This window comes from Salvia splendens, chromosome 9 (genome assembly GCF_004379255.2).
Source record: "Salvia splendens isolate huo1 chromosome 9, SspV2, whole genome shotgun sequence".
Lineage (NCBI taxonomy): Eukaryota > Viridiplantae > Streptophyta > Magnoliopsida > Lamiales > Lamiaceae > Salvia > Salvia splendens.
This window is the reverse complement of record NC_056040.1, coordinates 6,390,490-6,414,707: the sequence shown is the minus strand read 5'-3', so window position 1 is coordinate 6,414,707 and position 24,218 is coordinate 6,390,490. Positions and strand designations below refer to the sequence as shown.

Here is a 24,218-nt window from a genome sequence, read left to right as displayed (position 1 = left end):
ATATTTATATGTAGGAGGAAAAATTATTACTAGCAATTTTTATATTTTAAGATTATACAATATTCCTTTAATAAATTTTTTTAAGATTTTAATGCATTAAATAGGTTATATATTTACTTAGTAACTTAATATGAAAATAAAAACTAAATTATTACTATATAAGTGTGTCAATATATTTATAAATAGGAAGAAAAAATATTGTCAATTTTCATATTTTAAGAATTAAGATTATGCAATATTCTATAAAAGTGGTTTAATAAATATCTTCTAAAAATACCTTACATTTGTTGGCATATCTAATCATTTATGTTTCCATTTGTAAAATATTATATGGTTTAGTACACCACCTTATAATGACATTTTGGCATGAGAAGTCCACTGAATATTTTTTCACAAAGTCAGTTGTTTATTTTCATAATTAATTCATATGTATATAAATAACGGCACTGTACTATAAATATAAAATAATATTCCAATACTCTTCGTTTACGACTAAAAATCAGTTATTAAATACTATCAAATTTTGTTTTTATTTAATTATAGTTGTAGTTGTTATTTTTATGATGCATATTTCCTCTGCAAAATAAAACACAACTTTTCTATTTATTTCGGTTAAGACTTAAGACACACTGCATTTCCATTAAAATATTTCGTGTATTCTCAATTATAAAATTACTATACACAGAGAATGGAAAATAGTAAACATTTTACTAGTATTAATTTAGTTGTGTTTCATCATCTTGTGGATTCGTGAATGTGTTATTAGGTTGGCTTAATACTTTTAGGGGTGTTCGGTTTGCAAGATTGTATTCATGATTAAATTTGTAGTGTGTTTGGTCCATGAGATTCAACCCCACAACTCAATCCTAGATGGATAATCATGGAATAATTAGTTATAGCTAACCCCCCTATGACTAAAATAATCTCACAACTCAATTCTAAATTGTATCTTGGTATTATTTTATCTTGCAAACCGAACATCACCTTAGCAAATCTTCATTTGTATACAATTAGTTAAATTAAAAAACGTTTTGGAATGGGGAGATTACAATTTATTGTATAAATTTTGATAAAATATAATTATTCCAGTATGTATCAGTGCTACAGTATTAGGCTATTGGGTAGAGCACCGCGAAACAGATGTATCGGTGCTATCTATATATAACGATGAAACTTCGTCTGTTTCACTCATAATTTGAAATCGCCAACTCGCAAGCTTAAAGTCTTAAACAACCATCTTCTTCTCACTTTTCTCTCCAAAGTAATTTTTTCCTACTGATTTCGGAGTCATTTCACCTAAAATGTGTGGCGGTTCAATCCTTGCCGGACTTATTCCCAGCCGCCGCGTCTCCTGCGCCGGCGTCCTCCCTTCCGCCTCCGACTTCTGGCCCGCTGCTTTCACCTATTCTGACCACAACGATACTCCTCTTCTCAAAAGATCCAGATCCTCTGCAGCAGGTAATCTGACTCGATGGATTTACTCCATTATTTATCGATCTCCGAATTCCTAATTCATTTTCATCGATTCAATTTCTGATTTCCGGAGATTTAAATCTACATAGGCGATGATCGCGTCGCGAGCTGTGCTCCGGAGAAGAACAGGAAGCAGAGGAAAAATCTGTACAGAGGAATACGGCAGCGGCCATGGGGGAAATGGGCGGCGGAGATTCGCGATCCGCGGAAAGGCGTCCGCGTTTGGCTGGGGACGTATAACACTGCTGAAGAAGCTGCCCGCGCTTACGACAGAGAAGCGCGCAAAATCAGAGGCAAAAAGGCCAAAGTCAATTTCCCAAACGAGGACGATCATTATAGCTGCAACTACAATCGTAACCCTAGAAAACTTATCGATTTCGAGCATCACGCCGAATTCAATCAAATTGGATTGGGGGATTGCGACGATGTGGAATTATTCTACGCCGTGAATAATTCCGCCGAATCGAAGCCTGAGGTGGACGGGATTGGCAGCAAAAATGCGGCGATTGAACTTGCGGAGGAGGAGACGGAGGATGAAGTGCAGAAGCTGTCGGAGGAGCTGATGGCGTACGAGAACTACATGAAGTTCTATCAGATTCCGTATTACGACGGCCAGTCGGCGCCGCCGCCACCTCCTAGAAATCCGCCGCCGGATACGGTGGAGCTGTGGAGCTTCGATGAAGTTTCCGGTGAACTCTAGCGGATACGATGAGTGTTAGTAGTTTGTGTTAATTGTGTAATGTTGTTGTTAATTACTGATTAATCATGGATTATTCGTTGTAATTGCAAATTTTGTTATTTTTGTAGTACAATTTTTTATTATATTTTGAATAAATTTTTCGAATGCGTATTACTCAAAGGTCCAAAGTAGAATCGAATGCCAAGGAGTTTGATAATTTTAATCTTAGATAGATTTATTGATTAATCATTTAGCGATAATGCCTTTTGAAAATTTATACAAATGTTTTAGTAAATGGAAACTTCGAATAGACTATGAAGATAATTTTATTTTTTTTCGTGGTACCACTAAAAAAAGATTGGCGGCTTTGAAAACACTAGGACTTATAATAATCTTGTTTTTTTAATTAAGATATTGAGATGAGTATGATTCCTTCACTATCATATAAGTCTATAACTCAAGCAATTCTTGATTAAAATAATAGAGTAACTTTATAATGGCTGGAAACTTTATATTTTTCTTTTGAATCCTCCAAATATATAAGCATGTTTTATGGAGTACATGTTATATTTAATTAACACATAACACTAATGATAGTCAAAATTAATACTTCCTCTTTCGTTTCATATTAATTGAGTCATTTTTCTATTTTTGGATATTCCAATATAAGTGAGTCATTTCTATTTTTAGCAAAAAGTTATCATTTCACTTAATTTATATTGTCTTACTTTATTCACCATCTAATTAACACACTATTCTTAAACTTTATGCTAGAAAAAAATATCTCTACTAACAAAGAACGAATGGAATGGAGTATAACCATTTAGGGTACTATTAGTTTAATTCCTAAAATTACAAATTTTGACTGGAACTCGATCATTTTTTAGTCCAATATATAAAATGGTGTCGATTACATCCAAAAAAATGATTGTATCATATTCCCTTTCTTCTTAATATGAAAACTCCAATTAACTTTAAAATATTGTTGTACTAATAACTAATCATTTATGAATAGTTAAGTGTGTGCGTAAAACTCGTGAGGCTGATACCACTTACCAGTGGGCGCTGACTGCTTTATCAAAATGCGGCGGCCGCCCACTGCTTTGCCACCCACCCTCAAAAACTATGGAAAACAGTAGTAATAGTACTACTACTAGTAAGTAGTATTGTTTAATTTTAGACTGCTCTTATTTATTTACAGTAACTTTTTTTTGTAGTACTATAACAAAAGCTGTTCGAGTTCTTTAATTTAACTTTTCGCTTCTACTTATACTAAAATTAACACAATAAAAAAGCACATAATTAGTAACCAAATGAATCAGATTTATGGAGTAGTAGTACTACTCTACTTTATCTGAGATGTGTAATAGCAGTACGGATTATTGATTTATTCATTATGGATTCAGATTGTTTCACCGACAACCTTTTATTATGCATTACGCGTATGTACGTAATTATTGTCACATTTCCCAAATACTTAGAGCATCTCTAGTGGGCGGATGTACCACTCAGACATTCACTAGGACTTCCCAAAAACACCTCCTGCCACGTCACTAGGACTTCCCATCCCACTGCCACGTCACTAGGACATCCCCTTCACAATCCGCTCTTCCCATCGCTCTTCCCACTAGGATTTCCCGCAATAAAAAAAATCACAAATTCACAAATATACGTAACGGAATTATAATTTTGACATGGAATACGGGAAAATTGCAAATGCTACATTAAAAAAATTACATAAAAAAAAAGAAAAAAATTACTTAATAAAAAAGAAAAAATTACATAATAAAATTTTTGACTCGACTCACTCCTCGTCGTCCGTGCCACCCTCGCCGTCGCCCGTGCCGCCCCCGTCGTCCCCGCCGCTAATCTCGGCGCCATCATCTCCAATGGGTGGCATGCCCAAATCGCGCCATCCATCGATGACATCCTTCAACATCCTTTTGTACACAGGATCTGTCGTGCTATGCCACCTATGCATGGTCCGGACCAAGCTAGTCGTTATCTGCGCGCGGTCGTACTCTTCTGGGGGAGCAGGGGCCTCCGATTGGACCTCGAACGACCCGCTGCTGCTTCCCCTAGCCTTCCGCTGCGCAGCCTTTTGCCCAATCGGGCGACGACGCCGGCGGGAGTCTGATTGAGGTAGCGGGGACACTTCCTCGGCTTCTGGGAGCTCGTGCAAACCAGCACTGCTGCTGTATTCACCGAAAGCGTTGATCTTCGTCCGCTTCTGCCAGCCCGATTCGACACCCCCACAAAACTTTTGGGAATCCTTCACCACGAGATAGGACTCCCACTGGTCGAAATCTTTGAACTTCAAAGATCTGTCGGGGTACTGCGCCAGGGCACTGTTCTTCACATCCTCCTCGGACATACCGCTGGTTGCCTGGCGGGGATTGTTTTGGTAGAGGCCGGCAAATCGACTAAGCTTAGGCCTCAACCGCTCCCACTGTTTCCGGCATTGTTCGGGAACGCGACTCTTCGCCCCAGCCGGTTTGTGTGTGAGGTAGGCTTCAGCGACGCGATGCCACAGTCTGTCAATATGCTGGTTAGCACTCACATAGGGATCCTCGACTATTGAAACCCAAGCCTTCGAAAGCGCGACGTTTTCCCACACGCTCCAGACCGTCCGCTTTCCCGTCTCCTCATCATCCTCCTCCTCAGCCACCGTTCGCGAGGAAGAGCCCGTGGCTTTTCCCTTGCATCATCCCCAACATCATCCCCGGCATCATCCCACCCCATCCCCATCATATTTGGGGTCATGCCCCCCATCACCGCTGCCCTGGGCATCATACCACCCATCCCACCCATCCAATTGTACATACCGAAGTAAGGGGACATCATACCACCCATCCTACGCATTCCACCCATCCCCGACATTGCCGGAAGCATTGTCGCATTTCCGCTAGAGTTTCCCTCTAGTTCGGCGGGAAACGTCGGAGTCAGCGACTCGCTCGTGCCGTGGGAGGTTCTGTCATTCTCCATTAAGTAGAAATGAAATTTGTAGTAAAAGAAGAGAGAAACTTGTTAACACAAGTGGTGTGAATGAAATGAAGTGCAACGAGCCGTATATATAGAGTTTTTTTTAAAAAAAAATTAATACCGGACGTCCGACCCACACCACAATGGCGGACGTCCGCCCGCCCGTCGCCCGCACGTTCGAGGACATCCGACGTCCTTACGAGACGTCCGTATCCTACCTTCCACGCCACAATGGCGGACATCCCGGTCGCCCGTCGCGGATGTCTGACCGGACGTCCGCCATTGGAGATGCTCTTACGTAATTGCATTTCATAAAATTATACTACTCCGTACTATGTACTTAGTTGCATTTCGACCATAACCACATTTCATAAAATTATACTACTCCGTACTATGTACTTAGTTGCATTTCGACCATAACCAATCCAAATCATCTCAGATTTTCCCTACGTTTGGCTTATTATCACTTGCATTGTTCTAGTACTATAAACTTAAAACTAATTTCGTTTTATAGTTGAGGGTTAATATTTGCTTACAAAAATCGCAAATAGCATTGGGCTTATTGATCTCCAACTGAGGTTAAGGTTTATTAATTCCTAATAACAGTTTGGTGACCTCCAATTAAATTTATTAAGCCCTAATTAGTTGAACAATAATTACTAATTAATTAATTTTATAATTATTTGAGTGGTCCTCACTCCTCAATGAGAAGTATTTAAATTTTTTCCTTTGATGTACTCTTATCTTAACAGATTCTTTATTGTGACAATTAATGAGAATTAATTGAATTTTCTCCTTTTCTATTTACTATCATAACTGAATTTGATTTTAATCGTTTTTGAGAAAATAATATCTTAACAGATTTGATATGGAGCAAGATGTCAACATTATTTTAATTTTAAGATGGCAAGTGAGACTAATGAGGGTTGCGTGATCTGTTAACGTAGTGTAGCTGCATCTACACTCTTACTAGTATACGTGTATCCATATCTATTTGCTTCACAATTTACATACACATAGCAAACCGCCATAAATGATCAAATTAATTGGATCTTTTTTGCGTAATATAATGTTTTCTACGAATAATACATTCATAAATGACGAACACGCTATCGTACAAAAATGACAGTATCAGTCTCATATCAAAGTCGAGCTATAAACTAACCCAAAATTAAAAAAATATATATATATCATTATTGATGTTATAAGTTTAAGAATTACATAAAATGAAAGTTTAATCTGTATATATTTTGCTAACTTTAAATAAATGAATAAAAAGAACTAATCAAGTTTGATATTTTATGTAAATTGTAAAATTAATGACAGTAATTTACTCTCTCCGTTCCATAGTAATGAAAACGTTTCTTTTCGGTACGGAGATTAAGAAAATTGTGTTAGGTGAGTTAAGTAAAGGGAGAATAAAGTGGAAAATAAAAAAGGTAGAGAGATGAAGAGAGTAAAAAGTAAGAGAGAGTAAAGTAGGTGTGGAAAAATGTGTTGACTTTTACTAAAAAATGAAATGACTCTATTACTATGGAACGGGGGAGTATAAGTTATTAAAATTAAAAAAATATTTCTAGATGTAAATTAAACAGGCTAATGTTCCAAACTGAAGCTCGCATGGAATTAACACTTCCATATATGTTAAAAATAGTACTAGTACTAAAAGATTGCATGAGTTGTGCATTTGCATCACTTTCCCTACTCGAAAAAGGAAATAACAGTCGAGTTTCGCCACCTTCGCATGGCGTAAAATAGGCATCGCATGCAATTCTCGCACTTCTATTTTTAGCCATTTTCTGGGATTTTCAACGTTTCATACACCTCTTTAACAACTTCGTTTCACCATTTTTGTCTCTACTCTGATAATTTCCTTATAAATACGGTGTTGCAAATCGATGACTCATCCAATTAAATTTGTCCTTTTAATTCCGACGAACTCTCACTGAATCCAAATGCGTCGTTTTTGGTGTCTCCTCTTCCTATCCCCTCTCCTATTTGCCGCCGTTTCCGCTGAATTCGATGATGATGAAGGCGAAGTCGCGCAAACATTCATCGTTAGAGTCGAGAATGAGTTGAAACCCTCAGCTTTCTCCGATGTAGAACGTTGGTACAAATCCACTCTTCGTAACCTAGATTCAAACCCTATCTCCGATTCTGAAGGAATCGGAGAATCTAGTGAATTTCTTCATATTTACCAAACTGTTTTCCATGGATTCTCCGTGAAATTAACTCCAAAATTAGCTCAACGGCTTCAAAAACGGCAGGAAATCGTCGCGATCTTCCCCGATCGCGTGCGGCAGCTGCAAACGACGCGCTCGCCGCGATTCTTAGGCCTATCCAACACCAATCCCGGCGGTTTGCTCACGGAATCCGACTCCGGCGCCAATGTTGTTATCGGAGTCCTCGACACCGGAATTTGGCCGGAGCACCGTAGCTTCCACGACGAAGGCCTCGGCCCGATACCTTCCAATTGGCGAGGCGAGTGCGTCGAAGGAGACAATTTCACAAAAAATCACTGCAACCGGAAGATCATCGGCGCTCGGTACTTCTCAGACGGCTACGAGGCGCGGAGGGGGAAGATTAATTCATCGGAAGAATTGAAATCGGCTAGGGATACGAACGGCCACGGCACGCACACGGCATCGACCGCCGCCGGAAGAGCCGTTGGAAACGCCTCTCTCTTCGGCTACGCCGCCGGCGTCGCCGTCGGGATGGCGCCAAAGGCGCGGATCGCGGTGTATAAGATCTGCTGGCAGTACGGATGCATGGATTCGGATATCCTCGCCGCGTTCGACCAGGCTGCGAGGGACGGCGTGAATGTGATCTCCATCTCCGTCGGTGGCGGCGTAGTGCCCTACTACCTCGATCCGATGGCGATCGGCGCGTTTGGAGCTATGGAGAAGGGGATTTTGGTCTCCGCCGCCGCGGGTAACGACGGCCCTACTAAACTCACCGTCAGTAACGTTTCCCCGTGGATGATGACTGTTGGTGCTAGCACAATCGATAGGACATTCCCCGCTGATCTCGTGCTCGGGAATGGGCGGGTGATCACAGGCGTGTCACTCTATAGTGGCCCACCCCTCCCCAAAAAGACCTTTTTGCCCTTGATTTACGCCGGAAATGCTTCAATCGGCGGAGACGCCACAAAACGCGCCGGGAGTTTCTCCTCTGACACCTGCCTTGACGGATCCCTCGACGAGAACGCCGTGCGCGGGAAGATCGTGGTGTGCGATCGCGGCGGCAATTCTCGGGTGGCGAAGGGCGCCGTCGTGAGAAAAGCCGGCGGTGTTGGTGTGGTGGTGGCAAATGTTGCGCCGATCGGGGAAGGCCTCATCGCCGACCCGCTCGTGTTGCCCGGCCTCGCCGTTACGGAATCCGCGGGAAAATCAATCCGCGATTACATAAACTCGAGCCCTAACCCTAGGGCGACGATAGCGTTTCGCGGCACTAAATTGGGGGTGAAGCCGGCGCCGGTGGTGGCGTCGTTCTCAGCTAGGGGTCCGAACATCGATTCACCGTACATTCTCAAACCAGACGTGATCGCGCCGGGAGTCAACATCCTGGCGGCGTGGCCGGCCGGATCATCGCCGAGCGAGCTCGCCGACGATCCGCGGCGGACCGAATTCAACGTGGCGTCGGGGACGTCGATGTCCTGCCCGCACGCCTCCGGCGTGGCGGCGCTGCTCAAAGGTGCACACGCCGACTGGTCGCCGGCCATGATCCGGTCGGCGATGATGACGACGGCGTACAGCCGGTACAGAGACGGCAAGCCGCTGCTGGATGAGCAATCGTATAATATCTCCACTGTGTGGGATATCGGCGCCGGACACGTGGACCCACAGAGAGCCGTTGATCCCGGCCTCGTGTATGATCTGACGGTTGCTGATTATTTGAACTTTCTATGTGCGTCGAATTTCAGTGGTGATGAAATAAGGCGCATTTATCGAAAGAGATATAGCTGTGGTAGAAAACAGCTGAAGCCGTGGGATGTAAATTATCCGGCAATTGTGGTTCAGTTTGAGGCGGCGGCGGGCGGTGATCTTGAGGTTGTAGTTACTAGAACGGTGACGTATGTTGGTGACCGCGCGGCGAGGTTTGTGGCTGCGGTGACGAGTCCGAGAGGGGTGAGTGTGACAGTGACGCCAGCGGTGATGAGGTTTAGGGCGAAGGGTGAGAAGAGGAGTTATAGGGTGAGGATAAAGGCCGAGAAGATGGCGTTGAGGCCGGGGACTGCTTTGTGGGAGCAGGGGAAGGTGGTGTGGTCGGACGGGAGGAGGCAGGTGTCGTCGCCGCTGGTGGTGATGTGGAGTCGTTTGTTTGACCGCGGTGGATGAATCGTGCGATGCAGTTTCTTCAAGTTGACTGGTGACTTGTGTGTTACTGTTAACTTTATGATAGTACTATAATATTTTTATTAAAAGTTAATAAAGATGATTCAAAGTGAGTGATTGAAATATGCACTTAATTTGGAATTGAGTAAATGTCATCTAGTTAACGACCAAATGAGAATTGTTATGAACTTAAAACCTAGTATAACCTCTTTACGAGAAATGGATTACATTGTTTGCATTTTAGCAAACACCGAACAGGCCCTAATATTTATGTTGATAAAGTTAGTTTAACCAAATTTAACATGCTTCATGAAAAATATTGAATAACATTTCAAGCGTGAGGAAATGGATAATTAGATAGGTAGGAGTAGTATTTATTTATTATTCGTACCATGAGGTTTTCATGCAAGCATAATTGGGTTATTGGCGAGCGAATTAGTTCAAGTTTAATCAATTGATAAATAAAAGAAAGTTCTGAATTTCGAGTGAAATAGAACAACAAAAGCAAATTACACAAAATTCGTTTATTATTTAACTGACCAATGACCAAGTAGTAACTAGCGAAAACTGCTTTAATTATGCATAACAATAGTGTTCGAAACAAAACTTACAACCAAGTCTCATATAAGCAAATGCTTAACTAAATCCAAAATATACTTAGAAAAGTGAGGTTCCTTACCAAAAAGGAACCCAATAGAAAAAAAAGGCAGCAAGCAATAATATACTTAGAAAAGTGAGGTTCCTTTGCCCTTCTTATCTCCTCCTATTTCAAAGTGTTTGCACCTCTGCAACAAACGGGAAAAAGTTTTAAGCGTAGATATGTGAGAGCAGGTATTGAGAAAATGTAAGAACAAGACACCAACCTTAATAGGGTGCTGGGAAACATGTTTACAGCCCTGGCATTGCAATCTTAGCACAATCTTCTTCGTTGTTTTTGCCTAAACAGAATTGAAGATTGACTTTTGAATTAGTTTGTATGAAAAATGTAACAGTGCAAGCTCCAATGACAATCATGAATCCATAGCAAAGTTGGCAATTGCCAACTCAGTACATTGTCCTTACCTTCTTGTGGAAAACGGGTTTTGTCTGTCCACCATAGCCAGACTGCTTGCGGTCGTAACGACGCTTACCCTGAGCAGCTAAACTATCCTTCCCCTTCTTGTACTGGGTAACCTTGTGCAAGGTGTGCTTCTTGCACTCCTTTGATTTGCAGTAAGTCTTCTTTGTCTTTGGAACATTCACCTGCCAACATGAACCAAGAAATTAATTTTGAATCTAGAAGTAGAAAAACTGCAGCCAAGATCCATGTTACAAATTTCATTATTTTACCTAATACTCCAAACTGATTTCCAACCCCCAAAATAAGATCAATACCACGAAACACACCCTCCGTAAATCAGGCATACTAACCAAATTTCCAAAAAAAAATTGCTTCATATCCACTTGGAGAACTCACTGCATTGTAATTAACCAATGATTCTAACTTGTTTTAAATACAATTTTCTACGCAAAATCGATATCCCGCTCCCACCCAACAAATTATTCCAATACATGACAATCAAATACCAGTTCGTTTGAGTAATAGCCAACATTTCAAGAATTGTAAATATCCACATATAGAACTCACCATACTGTAATTACCTTCAAATCTAACTCGTTGAAACATAAATTTTTGGTCATTAGAGTAAAACACTATTGGTTCAAGCAAAAACACATGCTACCAGGGTGAAAACAGATATAGCAACTGAAATTGCACTATCATCACAGTTTCAACTGTCATTACAAACAAGTTCTCAGTAGATTGCTTTAGTTTATCGGATACAACCAGATTGGGAAAATCTACCTGATTTAAAGTTTAAACAGATCTAAAATTATTTACTTAGAACAAATATGGATTCGTGTATCAGAAAAAATAAGCATATATCAATCCACACAGCTCAATTTTCGGTTCAGATTTCCTGCCTTAACTCTAAACAACAGTAAAACTCGACTTCTAAGGAGTCGACCAAATGCACCTCACTTTAAATTCAAAATTTGACAATTTGTAACACTGAACACGAAGAATTACGGAGAATTGGAGAGAGATAATACCATTGCAAGTCGAGGCGGGTAGATATACTGGAAATTGGAATCGGTTTTCTGCAAAAATTGCGTAGTGAAACCCTAATTATCGCAATATGCCGGAGGGATAGGTTTTGCAGATGCAGGTGGAAGCCTAACTGGGCCGACATTTTGAAATTGGGCCCTATATACGGGCCAGAGGGCTGAGCCTCGTCTTATTGTTCAATCAATTTCTGAATTAGAGAAAATGTGTTATATTTATGAAGAGAGTATAAAGATGTGTGATTGATTCCTATAAATATTTATATCTAAGTATTAGGAACACATCACGCGACTTTAAATTCTCTTTGTTCCTAAACAATAATCTCATTTTTGTTTATCTTAGTATGTGTCACAAAATTTTCGTACTTTTATTTTTAAGAAGTTTCTTTCTCTTACAATGTATATCTCTTTAGTCACCAACAATACTTTAATTTTTTTAAATCTCTCTCGTATTTTTATTGATTTTGTACTAAAACTCGTGTCATCTCAAAAAGGCTATATTTTTAGCTTTCGGAGTGAATATTATTAAGTTGTCGGGCATGAGCATGGGTTTTTAATATTTCAAAGTATTGTATAGTATAAAATTTTTGATATGTTATGTAAATATAAATTATCATATGTTTTTATTGATCATATTCGTATATTACGTAAAATTATTTGCTAGTAACATAGAGAGCAAGATTACAAACACTAACTTATTTTGTCATAATAACTCAGTCTGATAAAACAATGTTCACCCACACATTATCGTTTTTTTTAATCAACTTTTTACCTTTTTTAAAGTATGAGTCCTAAAGAGTGGTATGCAAGTATAGTGAATTTATACATGATATAGTACTATAGAAAGTTTATGCTATAAAAATAAAATTTAGAAACTCATAATCTCTATTTTAAAGGTTCAAATTTATGTTGAATGCCCATTATCAATTCACCATATACCAAGTAAGTATATTGTGGTGGCTTTCATGGACCAATGGTACCCCATCTGACTCGACATGGGTCCATCTATACATTTGTGGAGAAAGAATAATCAAATTTGTAGACTTAAAATATTCTTTAACGGTGAAGGATATTGTATCTAAAAAATATATAATAAAATTAAAATTTCAGAATTATGTAAAATGCAGTCTATATTTTTTTTGTTTTCTCCATAAAAGTGATAAAACCATAAATGTGCACATTTAGAAATTCATGGATTATTTATGGAGTATATATCAAAATATATACTACCTCCGCCCCAGAAAGATTGTCCCAGTTCATTTTTTGCACTCGTTTTGCAAAAATAATAATAAATAGGTAAAGTTGAACGAGAGTAAAATAAGAGAAAGAATAATGTAGATAAGACTATTATCTACATTATTCTCTCAGTTTACTTTACTCTCTTTCTACTTTAACTATTTATTATTATTTTTGTAGAACGAATGTGAAAAATGAAATGAGACAATCTTTCTGGGACGAAGGGAGTAAGATACAAGTAACATTTGTTTAATGTGCATTTTTCAAAATATAAAATATAGAAGTAATGAAGTACTGGTAGATGTATACAAAATAGTACTACTAATTTCAAAATCACAACTGAAACCACAATTGCATATGATATGATTAGTTCTAACATCTTTCAAAATCAATTACTTGGATTCCAAGTATGATAAAAATAAAAAGTCCATAGTATAATATAGAAATCCTTGGGCTCCAAGTATATTTAAAAGTCCATATAAGAAAGAGATATGGATTGGTAAGCCCATGTAAAACCCTAGGGCAACAAGCGTATAAAATCTTATCATCAGCGCCCCTTGTTTCATTTGCCATCTCCACACACATCACCGGCGAAACAGAGAGATGGTGACGCTAAAGCTGCAGAAGCGGCTCGCCTCCAGCGTATTGAAGTGCGGCAAGGGCAAGGTTTGGCTCGATCCTAATGAAGTCAACGAAATCTCCATGGCCAACTCCCGTACGTTTTTACCTTTTTCAGACCTATGTTATCGTTCTAGAGTTTTACGGAGTCGTACTCTGAGATCTGATTTATTTTGATTCTGCTTCAATTATTCGTTGTGTTACGTTAGCTTTTCTTCCTTCGTTGTTGAGCGTTTTGATTGAGATGAGTTTGTGAGTGCTAGTTTGTGTTTGTGATTGACTATGAGATGCATCTGAGCTTAGGGAGATTACTTGTTGATTGTTTTAGCATTTGGTTGTAATTTAGGTGACAAATTATTCCGGAATTAATGAATGGAACATAAATTGCAGTTATATTGTAACCAAGTTTATAGTGGTAGCTTAGATGATAATTTTTTAATAGAGGTTCGGCTTGACTGTTCAATTTGCACGATTTTGAATATCTAACACATTCTTAAAGCTGTTTAAGTAGTATTATACTATTGTTAATAAAACCAGTGCAAAGAATGCTTATTGTAAAATGGAGCTGTGGAATAGATAAATTAAACTCAAATTAAACTGATAGTTTTTGAAGTAGTTTGAGTAGTGGAGTGATTGTTCTTTATTTTGTTTGGGAATATACCATTGTTGCATTTATAGTATGGATTCTCCCTTGACTGCAGGACAAAATATCAGGAAGTTGGTCAAGGATGGTTTCATTATCAGGAAACCTACTAAGATCCACTCACGTTCCCGTGCCCGCCGCATGAAGGAGGCCAAGAGAAAGGGACGTCACTCTGGATATGGTATTGTTTTCTGATTATCTACGACTGATAGTTATGCTTCAACTTGCTCTCTTTATTTGTTTATTTACTATTTCTTATCTCTGAATTATTTCAGGTAAGCGTAAGGGTACCAGGGAAGCTAGGTTGCCCACTAAGATTCTGTGGATGAGGAGGATGAGAGTGTTGAGACGTCTTCTCCGCAAGTATCGCGAGGCGAAGAAGATTGACAAACACATGTACCATGACATGTACATGAGGGTCAAGGGTAATGTGTTCAAGAACAAGCGTGTGTTGATGGAGAGCATTCACAAGTCCAAGGCTGAGAAGGCTAGGGAGAAGACCCTGTCCGACCAGTTTGAGGCCAAGAGAGCAAAGAACAAGGCTAGCAGGGAAAGGAAGTTTGCTAGGAGAGAAGAACGACTTGCTCAGGTATATCTCCCGTTACAATTGACTGAAAATGATATGCTCTATTCTTGTTTACTTAATTTGATTATTTTGTAACCAACGTAGGGACCTGGAGAGAAGGTAGCGCCACCCGCAGCTGCTGCTCCTGCACCGACAGCTCAGCCAGCACAGTAAGTGGATTTCAATTGCTGCACAAATTGTGGGATTTGATTTTGAAACAGACTATCTGATATATGTTAAATATTGTTTCAGGGCTACTAAGAAAACAAAGAAGTGAAATCCTTGACGACTATCTTTCGTTACTGGCGCCTTGGCATTGTGTCTATGGTTTTGCTAGGATTTTACCCCCACTTTTTTGATCTCTTACTTTTGAGTTGTCTTTATCTTATAACTATGTTGTTTAGTGAAAGGAGTATTGACATATGTTTCCATAATTTGATTTATATTGGTTTTCTTTTTAGTTTGTGTGCCAATGTTATGTTTCCGTAAGTTGATTTATTATTGTTTTCTTATTAGTTCTTGTGCTTCTGATATATGTTGTCTTGATTTTGATTGTGTATTATGGATATGTTGGTGTATTATTCATATTTCCAATCTCGGTTGTATTTCAAACTTTTGTTAATTCTGAAAAAAACTATTGTTTCCAAAACAAACAAGGTAACTTCTTGCTGAATGTCCATAATAATATAATATACTCCCTCTATCTCAAGTTAAGAGTAAGATTTAGTTATGGCATGGGTTTTAGAGCATCCGCAGCTGTGCGTCTGTCTGTCCGTGCAAGCGGCACGACACTGCCTACTCAGCGTTGCACTCTTGCTGCTGGCGCGGCGGTACTCGATGCATAGAGCAAGTCTGCGCCAGCGAGTAGCACATGTGTCAATGCCTGATTGGCCAATGACAATGCCGTTGGAATTTCCTTTTTTTTTAAAAAAAATCGGATTTTAATTAAAAAAATCGATAAAAAATAAAAAATATATTTCCCCACTTCCTAAAAAATTATATCCGTTTTCTCTCCACTTTTAATTTATTTTTCAATTTTTTCCCTATAAATTCACATTTTCATCTATAAATACTTCCACTTTCACACAAAAAATTACACACCACACTACACAATTCTCATCTAAATTCTCTCATTTCCATTCTTACAATTCTCAATCTTTCTTTCACTCTTACAAAAAAAAAATGTCCGGCTCCGGTGATCACCCATCCGGCTCCCGCGGTTGGAACCACGAATGGTTCGGCTAGCAACCATTTCCTAGTCCGGAAACGGAATTTTCGGCCCCTCCTCAAACCCAAAGTTCGCAAGCTCCGGGTGGCTATCGACCTTACCCGGTGCACGACCAAGATGCTCCTGGTGGGCAATACGAGTGGGCACCCGAACCACCCGTAGCTAGAGCGGGAGAGAGCGGCAACTCTCAAACTCCTCATCTTCCTACTCGTGGTGTCCGCACCACGTACACTCTGAGGGAGATGGATCAATTATTCAAAGCGTTTTTGTCTATCTCCGGAGATCCGGAGATTGACGCGTCTGTCGCCGGTACAATCAAAACTGGCCGGCTAGAACAATCAAGCGCAACGAGAGTATGGTGCGCAATGCCATATACAGAGCCAACGAAGAAATCCAAAAGTTCCAAGGGTATTACCTCCAGGAAGAGCGGTCGGTGAGGAGCGGCAGAAGCGAGGTCGACATCATAAGTGCCCCGTTGGCAACCTACCAATCCCAACACTACAAACCGTTTAAGTACCTCAATTTTTGGCAGGAGGTGCGTGTGCATCCGAAGTATAGGGGAGGCGTATCATTCTCCTCTAGCTCCTCCAGCAAACGGTCGAGGTCGGTATCCCTATCCGACGCCGGCTCCGATGAGGTGTCCACCCAACTCGCCGGAGCTAATTTGGGTAGCCCCGACGCCGGCCCGAGTAGTTCCCAACGCCGCCGCAAGGAAGGAAGAAGTCGACGGCCAACAGCCGTCGCACCGCGACTCCATCCGCCCCCGATCACGCTCCCGCTCCCTTTGTGCCACCTCAACCCCCGCCAACTCGTTGTGGGGGGTTTTGTCCCAACTCAATTTGGCCGATAGGTCAACTATGACCCCCGAGCAACTTCGATCGCATGTGGCAATGATACGGGGTCTCCAAAGAACATTGGGGGTAGAGCTGAATGAATAATCTTCCACTGGGGTATTTTTAACTTTTAATTATGTAATTTTTATTTTTTAGGAGTTTAATTATGTAATTTTTATTTTTTAGGAGTTTAATTATGTAATTTGTAATATTTATGATTTTAATTACATAATTTTTAATTTTTAGAATTTTAATTATGTAATTTTTATTTTTTTATAATTTGTAATAGTATTCCGGGTAATTTTAATACTTTTTAATATTGTGAAAATGTTTTTATTTAAATTGAATAGTAGAATGATGGGAACCTTGAGCTTGCCCTTGCGGAAGAGCACAGATGTGTGTTGTGCTCTTACCTAAGAGCACGGAGTAAAAGTGGGTCCGGGCCCACATCCGTGCTCGTTGGCAAGGGCACGGATGGGGATGCTATTAAGAAATTGTGTGTAACAAATGAAGTTAGGTAGTGGTTGTTGGAGAGTGTGTAATAATTGAAGTGAGGTAGTGAAAATGGGATCTTTTAGACTTTTTGTATGTTTAGGATTTTGTTTTATTTTTATGAAAGTAATGACATTTGAGTGTAAATTTCATAAACTTTTTGTATATTTAGGATTTTGTTTTGTTTTATTTTTATGAAAGTAGTGGCATTTGAGTGTAAATTTCATTAACAATGAGGTTAAATTTTATGTCCAAATATGGCCAGTTCTAAATGAGACCCTTAAACTGGGACGAACGGAAATGGCAAAACATGACTCTTAAACTGGGATGGAGGGAGTAATTGAACTATCAGTTTATTAGTAAAGTAGCTATTTCCATTGGCTCTAGTATTTCTTAGATTTTTACATTTCTTTTTATTTTTTATATTCTAAAATGATTTACTATCATCACTCAACCTATAATGGAGATAGAATTCCTTTGTCATATTCTTTTCATTCTCTCTTTCATTTTATGTCATTAACATTCCAAGGGGAGTGGTCATACTACCTTCATTTTTGGAAAATAGAAACATTTTAAATGCTACAAGTTTTAAAGTATAATTGTTAAAATAAAAGAAAAAAAATGAATAAAATAAGAGAAATGGAGAGGCAAATGAGTAAAATATGAAAAATAGGAAAAGTAGTATTCACTCCGTCCCATAAAAATATGCACTATTTTCTTTTTTAGTCTGTCCCATAAGAATATGCACGGTCTATTTTTAGAAAGTCTTTTCTCTCTAATGAGGTGAGACTCATTTTCTAGTAAAAATACTTTAATTATTTTTCCTCTCTACTTCCCTTACTTTACCAATTTTACATTAAAACTCATGTCGAACTCAAAGTGTATATATTTTGGGGACGGAGGCAGTACAGATTAAGAGAAAAAATAGTGGAAATAGTATTAGTTCAATGTAAGTCTACTTCATAAAATAGAAAATTTAGAAAGACAAATTTTAAAAGACAAAAGAAATCATTTATATTTTTAAGGTACACAAAGGAGGTAGTATTATTTTACTGGAAAAAGAAACTTCAATCTTGTAGTGTAACAAAATTTACAAACTAAATAGATCCAAAGTGGCAAGAGTTATCAAGCGTTGGCGTAAATCACTATTGACTTGTCATTTATTCATCAGGAAAACAGCATCTGAAAACTTCTCAAACTGAAACTAAGCGTAGTTTTCACATTGTAGAATTGCAGTAGTACTTATTTTAGGCATCTCCGTCACAAATGAGGAGGCTTTCTCAACACGTAGGGTTCCAAAAATTCAAAGAGAACACAGGTTATGTGAACCCGTGAATTAGGAAAGACGAGAAAACCTCAAAAATATTAGTCGGATGATTATCGGGATCTCCTTCGGAGAATATCTGTGTTGCTCAATGATTTAGTCGGATGGGCCAATCATCTTCTCAGGAACCACTAGGGTATCAAATTCTTCCGAAGTAAGCACCCCGAGTTTCAATGCAGCTTCCTGTACAAGGGTAAATCTCGTTTTGAGCATATCATGGTTCTCGAATTTATGCTGTTAATAATGCCACACCAGAGCTCAGATTGAAAAAAGGGTCATAATATATCAAGATAACGTTGTCTCTCTTTTTTTTCATTTATTTGGGATAGATGATGCTAATAGTGAGAGTCTCTGACCTTTAAAGTACTTCCCTCTTTGTGAGCTGTCTTGGCAACCAATGCAGCATTATCGTAGCCAATTTTCTGGAATAAATAGCAGGATTCAGTAATGAGAAGAGTATTCCAGCAGTGGGTATACATGGATAACAGCTGAAATAGTTCAATCATAGTAACTCACAAGGAAAACTTACCGGATTCAAAGAAGTGACGAGCATGAGGGACTGCAATATCATAAAAACACCACATCGCGGTTAGACAAGGATGGTTCAAAATTTCAAATAGTATCAATAGTGTATTCAAACAAGATAGAGACTGACCTCATGCAACAACTTATGAATTCTGTCTGTATTGGCTTGGATTCCTCGGACACAGTTCTTTTCAAAAGAAGCAGAGGCATCCCCAAGCAATCTCACCGACTAACCAACAAATGAAAATATACAGATTATTCTCCCATAGCATCAATATTTTGGAGTACGTCTATTGTATTCACTATTCAGGTATCAAGACACCCATATAAACATTGCTGAAACTCTAACAAAAATTGGCAGCAAGTCGAAAAAGGTTGAGAATGGTTTTTAAGAAAAAATAGAGTGTAGGGCAACACGAAAAAATGTAATGGGCGATATGAAATTTTGGGAGTAAGCAATATGTTCCATTTGCTTGCGTAGTTGGGCTATTTATTATTACCATTAGCTAGGGAAAGAAAACTTAGGTTTGGAGCAACAAACATGTAGTTCCGCTAAACCTAAATGACAGGCTGAAGTATGTCCAAGATGTCTATGAATGACTGGATTGATAGTGAAACATACGTGCAACAAGTTGCTGGCCATGACAGGCTTAAATACGTTCAATTCGAAATGGCCATTGGATCCCCCCACTGTAATTGCCACATGATTGCCCATAACCTGGAAAAAGAAAAGGGAGCATTAGTAAAGCATCTTAGTGGAAAATTACTTCTACATCCTCATTGTAGATTATTATTACCTGAGCACAAACCATCGTAAGGGCCTCACACTGCGTAGGGTTCACCTTCCCCTGAAATGTAAGATGGTTTGAGTAGCACACGGTCAATGCTAGTGAAAAGATAATAAACCTTCATGTTTCCATAAATAAGACGAGGAAACACATTACCGGCATTATACTGCTGCCAGGTTCATTTTCAGGAAGTATGAGTTCTCCTAGACCACAACGTGGACCACTGCATGTATAATGCATAATGTAAGAACTGCACTTAAAACATAAAAGCAATAAACTAAAAGTATAGGATAAACATCCTGAGATCTCCATTACCTTCCTAAGAAACGTATGTCATTTGCTATCTTCATGAGAGAAGTAGCAACTGTATTTAGTGAACCACTTGATTCAACAAAAGCATCATGTGCAGCCTATCAAAATGAGCATGGAAAGGAAAATTTCTAGACTGATTAGTTCTTAGCAATGAAGCTATACTGAGACAATTAAACTCATGTACAGATACATTCAGTGAGAAAACTTCTCAGGGGACAGCTATAGAAGCCAAGCAGCTAGAGAAATAAGGTTCCACATCCACAATGACCACAAGGAAAACTTAAAAGAGAGATTTACCAGGGCCTCAAATTTGTTTTCAGCCGTCACAAATGGCAAATTGGTCTCCTCAGCTACTGCTTCAGCAATCTTTACATCGAACCTGACAACAAAAAGTTTCTTTTATTAAGTTGAAAAAATACTATCACAGCACAAAGATAAGAAAGAGCATTTGGTATTTGAGTCAGCACATAAGAGGATATAAACAACAATAATAAATTCTATCCTTCACTCTTCTTACCCTTTCTTGGTGTTCAACCCAGTTCCTACAGCAGTGCCCCCCTGTGCAAGCTGTACATATTTTCCAAACACTTAGGACCAGAGGATGAAGCTAGTTAACAAGCCATAATACAAGGCTATTGAAGTAATCAGTTAACCTGATAGATGCGAGGGAGGGTGCATAAGACTCTATCAATTCCATACTTCACCTGCAAACCACATTCGAAACGAATTATTTATCACTAATTTTGGCTGTCCTCACAATTCAATGGAAATAAATTCACTACACCGTGACAACTCACAAAAAGGTACTATTAAAATAGCTTACTTGTGTGGTGTAGCCACTAAACTCTTGTCCAAGTGTCAATGGGGTAGCATCCTGTGTGTGTGTACGGCCAATTTTAACAATGTCGTTGAACTCAAGAGACTGAAACACATTTGAAAGAATGAGTCAATATTTATTAACACATCGCAATTAAGTACAGAATGTGGAACATGACACCACAAAGAAAGCCAACACATCAGATTTATGTTAATTAACACAAAACCTCAAACCCATCATCAAAATGATGGACAAAAGGAACTTAACTGCTACTCTGGAAAACACTCACCCTGTTAATAAAAAAACAAAGCATGATAGTTATGTTTTTCTTTGAAGAGGGCCACATCATATTTGGTTTTGAGGTTCACTAGAAAATGAAAAATAAAGATAAAATTCGAAAGTAACCAAAGCATCCTGACACCCAGTTACAGAATATACAGAGGGGAAGCGGACAGTTGATAGGGTTTAGGGAGGGGGAAGAAAGACATGCGACCAGTGAACTCCTGCACTCTCAGATTAGTAGGCTGAGTTCAAGAAAGAGAAACACAGAGAGAGAGAGAGAGAGAGAGAGAGAGAGAGAATTGAGAAGCCAAGAGAAAGAGGGGAGAAAAGACTAGAGCCAGCCACTTTTTTCAGTAATCAAATCACACAGTTTAGGCAGTAACCAATGCCTACACCATAACTATCACAAAAAGGAGAGGGGGGCAGAAGGTAGCAAAACCTTTGCATTTAATGTTGTGTGTAGCTGTTTCAGTTTTGGTAACAATCTTGAATTGATCTCTGTTGCAGCAGCAATGTGCATTACCTATATGTAAGATGAGCCAAAATCAACATAACCTTCTGGTAACTCTGATATGAAAAAAGGATGGTGTTCTTGTTAGAAGCTTACAGTTGGAAATGTGTCATTAGAAGATTGCGACCTGTTTACATGGTCATTTGGATGTACAGCCTTTTCCCCACGCTTGTGGCCAAGAATCTCAGCTGCTCTGTTAGCAATAACCTGCAAAATAAAAATCTCATCATATAGAAACATTACCAGCAACTCTGCAATTCTGCATAGATCGTAGAGCCTGTTTATGTACATTTGGAAAAGCAACTTATGAAAGAAATGAACAGCTCTGTTACAATTTTAAAAACAAAAGCAATAACCTGAAAACAAAGGATGAGTCAAACTGACTTCAATAAATTGTAGTACTTAAGAACAAAAGGTTCAATTACAAGATCCTCCTCAGACCAAATCTCTACTCCAACACCACCCCCGGGAAAATGTTCAACAGATAAAAATATAACTTGCAAGAGAAGCTGCTTCCTTCTTGCCCTCATTTCCTACCAAAAAATAGGACAAAGGTTCGCAAATGACAGCCCACCACTTAATCCCTGAATAATTATATTTTGTTTTATTGAAACAATCAGCTTCCTAGAACTACCAAAACCTTAAATTTAGGATAAAATAAATACAGACTCTCAAAGACATATAGTCCCAAGTTCTGATGAAATTCAAGAAATTGAACAGAATTCAGCACCATCAAGCAGAACTAGAAACAGAAATTATGTAAAACAGTGAATACCTCATTGGCATTCATGTTACTCTGAGTACCACTGCCAGTTTGCCAAACAACCAAAGGAAAATGGTCATTCAATTTTCCCTCAGCCACTTCTTGTGCAGCTTGCATTATTGCATTCCCTATGGCAGGGTCAAGGCCATATCCTATGTTTACCTGCAAAGCAAAAAAATATATTTAGAAGCTTTCACCTTTAATGATTGATAGGATACAAGAACTTGAGTTAATCATTCCCTCTCGGTATGTTCGATCTTAGGGGGGTGATAAAGGAAAGTGGATCACATACGTCTACTATCTATAGACGCTAACAAAACCATTACAAAGTTACTATCGAGCCAGTACAGCTATCGAAGATAAGTATGCAGCACATTTCACCTTTGCGGCACATTTCTTAAGAACCCCAAATGCACGAATGATTGGTTCAGGCATCCTTTCCCTCTCACCACCAATCTCAAAGTTCTGCAACGACCTCTGAGTTTGGGCACCCCATAATCTGAATATAACCAGGAAGCAACAAGAAAATAAGCTACAAGCTTTCACAAAAACCATTACAAGGCACAATACTAGTTAGCTGACTATTTAAAAATATGATATACAACAAAATTTGTCACGCTAGTATTATGAATCTACAGATGCAAAATTTAGCAGACGCCAATACTGCTCGAGCCGGCTCTTCCTTCACCTTGCCAATTCTAATTTCTTCTCATCATTCAGAACATAAAATTGCTGGTTTTTTTAGTATCCAGCTAACTAATTCAGCTCATGAGATATCCATCACTCATATCGGACATGCTCGAATAAACATAGCAAATCAAATCAAACAAAAATCACACGCGCGCGAATTCATAAATATTAATAATAATCGGTGATCGCGACTTTAACTGCCAAATAAAAGCAACGATCCATTAAAAAAAACAAACTAAACGATTAAATAGTAGGCAAAAAATCATAACAATAGAAAAAAGCAAACGGCAAATAAACAGAAATGAGGTCGCGCACTTGTCCGACGGAACTTGAATGGGGCCGAAAGTGTCTCTCTCTTCTCTAAAGGCCGATGAATAGCATCTGAAGCTCGCTCTCAAGTACGACGCCTTGGACGATGCCCGACGGCTGGATGCCAGTATCGACATTGCCGGAGTCAAATTTCCGCTGCCGAGAAAAGTAGTTGCTCTCGCAGATCGCCGCCGCGACAAAAAATAGAAATTAGGTGAAAATTCAGAACGGAATTAATCGAGCGTAGTTTGATTTCCTGATTTCTTTACTGGTTCCCGGTTGGCACGCGCAGTCTACAGCCCATTTCTAACGGGCCCATCTCAAGAGTATAATTTGGGCCTTGTTTCGGGCCGAGTTCAAATAGTAAAAATGTGATTGTAATTGAGTCCAATTTTTTTATCTATTTAAAATGATACTCCTACTTCATAAAAACAGTGATATGTGTACTATTTTATTTATATAAGCCCAATCAAATTATTAAAAGGGATATTAGTCACTAAAATTATAAAATTTGGTAAAGTTATGGTATTTTTCATAAATTTTAAAATTGGTCTAAATTATTACCAACCTTTACATTCTGTTTGTTACTACTATTTTCCACGTTGGGTCAATCATCATTTCCGACTAACGTACGTGTTTTTTTATCCTACTTGCCACGAAATTAAAAAATATTTTAAAATTCATTAACGTTCATGGTTGCCCGTGTAGAAT

General features: G+C 38.9%; 5 protein-coding genes across 5 annotated transcripts; 3 read left to right on the top strand and 2 right to left on the bottom strand.

The window, feature by feature from the left end:
- Nucleotides 1-1,184: 1,184 nt before the first annotated feature.
- On the top strand, nucleotides 1,185-2,326 carry LOC121746794 (ethylene-responsive transcription factor ERF071-like). Its single transcript, XM_042140726.1, has 2 exons — nucleotides 1,185-1,458; nucleotides 1,563-2,326. The coding sequence occupies exons 1-2, from the start codon at nucleotides 1,302-1,304 to the stop codon at nucleotides 2,171-2,173; spliced, it is 768 nt and encodes a 255-aa protein (XP_041996660.1). The 5' UTR covers nucleotides 1,185-1,301; the 3' UTR covers nucleotides 2,174-2,326.
- Nucleotides 2,327-7,089: 4,763 nt separating this feature from the next.
- LOC121749062 (subtilisin-like protease SBT1.5) lies at nucleotides 7,090-9,471 on the top strand. The gene has a single exon (XM_042143678.1). The coding sequence runs from the start codon at nucleotides 7,090-7,092 to the stop codon at nucleotides 9,469-9,471; it is 2,382 nt and encodes a 793-aa protein (XP_041999612.1).
- Nucleotides 9,472-9,977: 506 nt separating this feature from the next.
- LOC121747034 (60S ribosomal protein L44) lies at nucleotides 9,978-11,701 on the bottom strand. The gene is made up of 4 exons (XM_042141014.1): nucleotides 11,560-11,701; nucleotides 10,531-10,710; nucleotides 10,332-10,406; nucleotides 9,978-10,253 (listed from the first exon to the last, which is right to left on the bottom strand). Exons 1-4 carry the CDS (start codon nucleotides 11,560-11,562, stop codon nucleotides 10,194-10,196), a joined length of 318 nt encoding a protein of 105 aa, XP_041996948.1. The 5' UTR covers nucleotides 11,563-11,701; the 3' UTR covers nucleotides 9,978-10,193.
- Nucleotides 11,702-13,331: 1,630 nt separating this feature from the next.
- On the top strand, nucleotides 13,332-15,093 carry LOC121748126 (60S ribosomal protein L19-1-like). The gene is made up of 5 exons (XM_042142344.1): nucleotides 13,332-13,522; nucleotides 14,127-14,249; nucleotides 14,344-14,657; nucleotides 14,739-14,803; nucleotides 14,886-15,093. The coding sequence occupies exons 1-5, from the start codon at nucleotides 13,411-13,413 to the stop codon at nucleotides 14,908-14,910; spliced, it is 639 nt and encodes a 212-aa protein (XP_041998278.1). The 5' UTR covers nucleotides 13,332-13,410; the 3' UTR covers nucleotides 14,911-15,093.
- Nucleotides 15,094-18,233: 3,140 nt separating this feature from the next.
- Nucleotides 18,234-23,753, bottom strand: LOC121748125 (fumarate hydratase 1, mitochondrial-like). The gene is made up of 17 exons (XM_042142343.1): nucleotides 23,514-23,753; nucleotides 22,890-23,007; nucleotides 22,521-22,670; nucleotides 21,842-21,952; nucleotides 21,674-21,757; nucleotides 20,959-21,057; nucleotides 20,789-20,839; nucleotides 20,653-20,702; nucleotides 20,433-20,514; nucleotides 20,139-20,233; nucleotides 19,980-20,046; nucleotides 19,833-19,883; nucleotides 19,658-19,753; nucleotides 19,166-19,264; nucleotides 19,040-19,069; nucleotides 18,867-18,932; nucleotides 18,234-18,693 (listed from the first exon to the last, which is right to left on the bottom strand). Exons 1-17 carry the CDS (start codon nucleotides 23,642-23,644, stop codon nucleotides 18,607-18,609), a joined length of 1,467 nt encoding a protein of 488 aa, XP_041998277.1. The 5' UTR covers nucleotides 23,645-23,753; the 3' UTR covers nucleotides 18,234-18,606.
- Nucleotides 23,754-24,218: the final 465 nt, after the last annotated feature.

Bases quoted from the DNA above. Each gene is read 5' to 3' on its own strand.
- LOC121747034 (XM_042141014.1), bottom strand. The intron at 10,407-10,530 runs GTAAGGACAATG...AATTCTGTTTAG, and splicing joins AACCCGTTTTCCACAAGAAG to GCAAAAACAACGAAGAAGAT. The intron at 10,254-10,331 runs GTTGGTGTCTTG...CGTTTGTTGCAG, and splicing joins TTTCCCAGCACCCTATTAAG to AGGTGCAAACACTTTGAAAT.
- LOC121749062 (XM_042143678.1), top strand. From the start codon at position 7,090: ATGCGTCGTTTTTGGTGTCTCCTCTTCCTATCCCCTCTCCTATTTGCC.
- LOC121748125 (XM_042142343.1), bottom strand. From the start codon at position 23,644: ATGTCGATACTGGCATCCAGCCGTCGGGCATCGTCCAAGGCGTCGTAC. The intron at 21,758-21,841 runs GTAAGCTTCTAA...TCTTACATATAG, and splicing joins CTAATGACACATTTCCAACT to GTAATGCACATTGCTGCTGC. The intron at 21,058-21,673 runs GTTTTGCTACCT...AATGTGTTTCAG, and splicing joins ACACAACATTAAATGCAAAG to TCTCTTGAGTTCAACGACAT.
- LOC121748126 (XM_042142344.1), top strand. From the start codon at position 13,411: ATGGTGACGCTAAAGCTGCAGAAGCGGCTCGCCTCCAGCGTATTGAAG. The intron at 13,523-14,126 runs GTACGTTTTTAC...CCTTGACTGCAG, and splicing joins AATCTCCATGGCCAACTCCC to GACAAAATATCAGGAAGTTG. The intron at 14,804-14,885 runs GTAAGTGGATTT...ATATTGTTTCAG, and splicing joins CCGACAGCTCAGCCAGCACA to GGCTACTAAGAAAACAAAGA.
- LOC121746794 (XM_042140726.1), top strand. From the start codon at position 1,302: ATGTGTGGCGGTTCAATCCTTGCCGGACTTATTCCCAGCCGCCGCGTC. The intron at 1,459-1,562 runs GTAATCTGACTC...AAATCTACATAG, and splicing joins ATCCAGATCCTCTGCAGCAG to GCGATGATCGCGTCGCGAGC.